Consider the following 4,226-nt stretch of genomic DNA (forward strand, 5'->3'; position numbering starts at 1 on the left):
AAAAAATACAAGTTTTTTTATTGAATTTTGTTGTTCGTTTATAAAATCCTTTTTGTTATTTACGTACAAGACTGAAAACTAAGGAGACAAGGAGAATAAGTAAATACCTTATATAATAGAAACAAACACTCTAATAAATATACCTAAATAAAATAAAATGAAAAAAATAGCTGGGGGACTTTAAACAGAGAACAACTTGCGAAGGGTATCTATACTATCTACTCGTATTATTTTGTAGCCAAACCAATTGTCAGTCCAAAGCAATCACCTTTATTAAGATCCTTTTTTATACTTGTATCATACAATAGCTAGGGCTGATTGAGAGGCTGACGAAAAAGGCCGACCCCGCCTGAAAACGGAAAAAAGGAAAGAAGAAGAAGAAAGAGAGAAATTCTCAATGTCCTAATGGATACGTTTATATTATTTACAATTCAATAAAATAAATATCGGTAAATAAATAAATACAATTCTCTAACTAAAGTTAAAATTATAATACATATACATACTCGGGAAGGATGTAAATAGTCTAAATAACGTACAATGATGATTGTACTATGTGGAAACTCCAGAGTCCATAGTTGTCATTGTGAGTAATTAGTGTTATTTGCAATATATCCCTTCACAATATGGTTTGAGTTATTTTCTATTGTGTGTTGAATAAGTATCAATTTTACCATTATCATTAACAGTGACTTGAGCTTGTTTAGACTCAGTTGTTTTTCCATTCACTGTTTGTGATTTGCTAGACCATGATGAGGAGATACCATACTTCTTAACCCCTCCTGTGCTCGTGTCACACACAGGTAATATACAGTTGGGTTCAATCACTGGACAAACAGTCGGACACACTGCGGTATAGTCGCGGTTCAAAGCCAGGTTTTGTGTCAGGGCTGCGTCCCTGGCAGCATAACCACTGGTTAATGCTGCATCTCTGTTAGCATTGGCAGCATAGCCACTAGCTAATGTGTTAGCATTGGCAGCATAGCTAGAACTTAGTCCTGAGCTCTTCACCCCATAGCCACTACTCAGTGCAGCATCCCGACTAGCGCCACTATAGCCATAGTTTTCATTTCTCACCCCATATCCCCCACTGGTTGCATAGCCCGTGCGTGTCGTATAACCTTGTCTACCCCCCGCGCCTCCTGCACTGAAATAACTACCGCTCACCTCCGGGGGGTTGATCGTGTCCCCTACTGGAACGCCGGGACTGATTTGACTGCCTAGTCCTTGGTTTGATGAGTAGGAAGAATAGACAGTGGTGGTTTTCTTAACGCCGCCCCCTGCTGGTATAACGCCTTGGTATCCAGTACCGCTCCCACTAGAGGCGGAGGGTTGATATGTTACACCTGATACCCGATGATATTCACCCCCACTCCCCGTGACTCGGCTATGATATTCCGCACTGCTTTCATGTTCTCCTCTTACACTATATTGACTCTGAGAACCATACTGACTCCCAGACTTAATGCTAGAGCTAGAACTCTTCTCTACATGTTCTTCTTCCTTAGCTGGTAGGAATGTGCCATAGCCACTGACCAAGTCAAACAGTTTGTTGGATTTCCTCAAGGCTTCTTCTGAATTGAGAATGGGTACAGCACCTGGTACGATGACATTGTCCTGACGGACATTGGACTGATGCTGATGACTCACACTAGAACCCTCTGGTATATACACACTACCTTGAGATCCCACCGTGTACACTTGAGGTGCTACCTTGACGCCTTGAGCATTGTAGGAGTACGAGGAGTCAGCAGATCCTGCCGTGTTGCCAGATTGTACATAGGTGACCGTGTGAGGTTGTGTGGATGAGGAATGACTTGTGTAAGATGATTCTTGTTGTTGTGAAGTGACACCGCCAGGGAGCACTGTATGTTCTCGTGTTACTGTAACGCGGACAGGTACTACTAGCCGTGTGAGGTTGTGTGGATGAGGAATGACTCGTGTAAGATGATTCTTGTTGTTGTGAAGTGACACCGCCAGGGAGCACTGTATGTTCTCGTGTTACTGTCACGCGGACAGGTACTACTATAGTACCATGGGATGTGGATTTCACCGGTAGAGTTTCCACGGTAGATCCTGATGTCAGATGAGAGGAAGAAGAAGAATCCTGTGGCGACTGATGGCGAGTAGTAGCTGCTAGCGACTTGCAGGTCATCCGCCTCCCCCTGGGTATATCTACTGGATGCAGCATTGCCAGTTCTCATGTATGAAGAACTAGTGGCGGAGTGTCCTATAGGAGCAGGGTGTTGTTGAGAATAGCCACTGGTGTAGGCAGCAGAGTGAGAGGAGTGGGCATGGTATCTATGTGCACCTGGTTCTGTCAAATCAAAAGTAACGGTTGTAAAAACTTTTCACAATTTTTTACTTTTTTTTATTTTTAATGTTATTATTATCATTACTGTTATTTGTTGGAATGTATGATTTATTTATGTAAATAAATGAAAAGTATAAATGAAAAAAAAAAAAAAAAAAATGGCTTGATAAGTGAGGGGGCGCGTTTATTATTTCATTTTTTAATTAGCGTTTCACCGCCCATTTTATTTTGTAGCAATGAAACAACTGCTACATTAAACTCGTCATTCGAATGGTCTGTGTCGTAGCATGTTCATTCCGTAGTATGTCCCTTATCAGATGGACGAGAAGAGACACACTACTTCCCATTTATACTCTTCACAGTTGGGGGAGGAGTTTTTTGACCAGATCTGGTCAATTTGTTTCTTTTTTGAAGCTTTTTATGTACAATTTTTACACTGATGATGCCAGCAATGGTGAAACATGTCTGTATATAAATAAACAATTAAAAAAACCCTCCCCCAACTGTGAAGAGTAAAAGCTACTTGTGTTCTTCTTTTCAAGTTAAATCTTCACAAAGTCACGTCAGAATCTATCAATATATTACTTGAAGGTTTATATTATACCTGTACAATCATCTACACTGACTACACCACACAGAGTTTCATGCCAAGATATCAGGAATATCAATACAAGGATCCGTAATTTCATCTGAAATTAAAACAAAAAACACACCAGTGAGAAATTACGAACCAACGACACTTAGGAGTATTTCCTGTAAAAGGTTTCATTTGATCGACCTTTCAGACAGAAGGAGAATATAAAAAGCAAGAGCTCAATAGGGTTTCATAAAGGTATATACGGTATACCTGCAAAATATTTCCGTAAATTTTCATTTTATTGGTAGGTTCTTTTTCCGAAAAAAATCTGATATTAACTAAGTAGGTACCTGTTTAGTGGAATATCAGAAGATTATTGTAAAAATTGAAATTTAATCAATCTATTATTATTATTATCTCCGAGCAATCTATTATTATAATCTATTATTATATTTGAATATATTACCATAATTTCTTATATTTGTGTACCTACCTGTAGCTACTTTGAATTATGACCAATAAAGACAAAGTTGGAATAAATAAATAAAATTTCTAAGTGAGTAGGCATTTAAAAAAAAAAAACACACACACACACACACACACACTTACTTACCATTTTGGAAAATAACACGGATGTAGGTACTCTTCTTCCAATCGAAAGCACTGTATGTACGTTACTGATGAATAGATGATCACTCCAATCATTGAAGAAAACAATAATCTATGGACTTGAACTATTGCGAGCTTTATCTAACTTCAATGAACCTCAAAGTGAACCTTTCAAAATATGGGGTGGTTCAGACATCTCTCCATCCAAATCTTTCTGAAGGCTGCTGCTCTTTGATGCACACTGTTCTCAAGAGTTTAAAAAAAAAGTTGGCAACAAAATAGTTTTCTACAGCCTAAGTAAGATGAAATATGGAATATTCAGACCATTTAAGACCTAATACAGATTCTGAAAAGCTCTTTTTTTAATATAATACAAAAATTCAAAAATACAACCTTGAAAATCGCCTTGACTGCTGAGTAACTTGGTCAAAATTGATTCAATGTTTGTTTGTTTTTCTGATTAAACACACGTCAATATCAAAAGCTGGATTTTCCCCAATTCTTACGTCATCGTTATTTTAAATTCAAGTATAGCCAGAGGGTAGCGGTCCTGCCTTGTAAGCGCTAGGTAGCGCGTTCGATTACCGCCTGGGGCGGATTTTATCCTAAACAGATAAGGTTCGTTTTCGGAAAGGCTGGCTTTTTCCTATCCTGTATCTTTTTTTTGGGACGATAAGACCTTAGCAGTTAGGCGCAATGCACACTAGTAAAACGAGTTTCATCTGT

At 38.6% G+C, this 4,226-nt stretch overlaps 1 protein-coding gene across 1 annotated transcript; it reads right to left on the reverse strand.

Moving 5' to 3' along the window:
• Nucleotides 1-391: 391 nt before the first annotated feature.
• On the reverse strand, nucleotides 392-3,811 carry LOC113466544. The gene is made up of 5 exons (XM_026822052.1): nucleotides 3,505-3,811; nucleotides 2,919-3,003; nucleotides 2,006-2,317; nucleotides 923-1,937; nucleotides 392-889 (listed from the first exon to the last, which is right to left on the reverse strand). The coding sequence occupies exons 1-5, from the start codon at nucleotides 3,505-3,507 to the stop codon at nucleotides 637-639; spliced, it is 1,668 nt and encodes a 555-aa protein (XP_026677853.1). The 5' UTR covers nucleotides 3,508-3,811; the 3' UTR covers nucleotides 392-636.
• Between the last annotated feature and the right edge of the window lie 415 nt (nucleotides 3,812-4,226).

Source organism: Diaphorina citri, unplaced genomic scaffold, assembly GCF_000475195.1.
Source record: "Diaphorina citri unplaced genomic scaffold, Diaci psyllid genome assembly version 1.1 scaffold289, whole genome shotgun sequence".
NCBI classification, from domain to species: Eukaryota; Metazoa; Arthropoda; class Insecta; order Hemiptera; family Psyllidae; genus Diaphorina; species Diaphorina citri.

What these genes read in the sequence shown, in the direction of transcription:
- LOC113466544 (XM_026822052.1), bottom strand. An exon ending in CAGTGTAGATGATTGTACAG is followed by an intron (nt 2,318 to 2,918) that starts GTATAATATAAA and finishes TTGATTTGACAG; the next exon opens with AACCAGGTGCACATAGATAC. An exon ending in TAGTACCTGTCCGCGTGACA is followed by an intron (nt 1,938 to 2,005) that starts GTAACACGAGAA and finishes ATCTTACACGAG; the next exon opens with TCATTCCTCATCCACACAAC.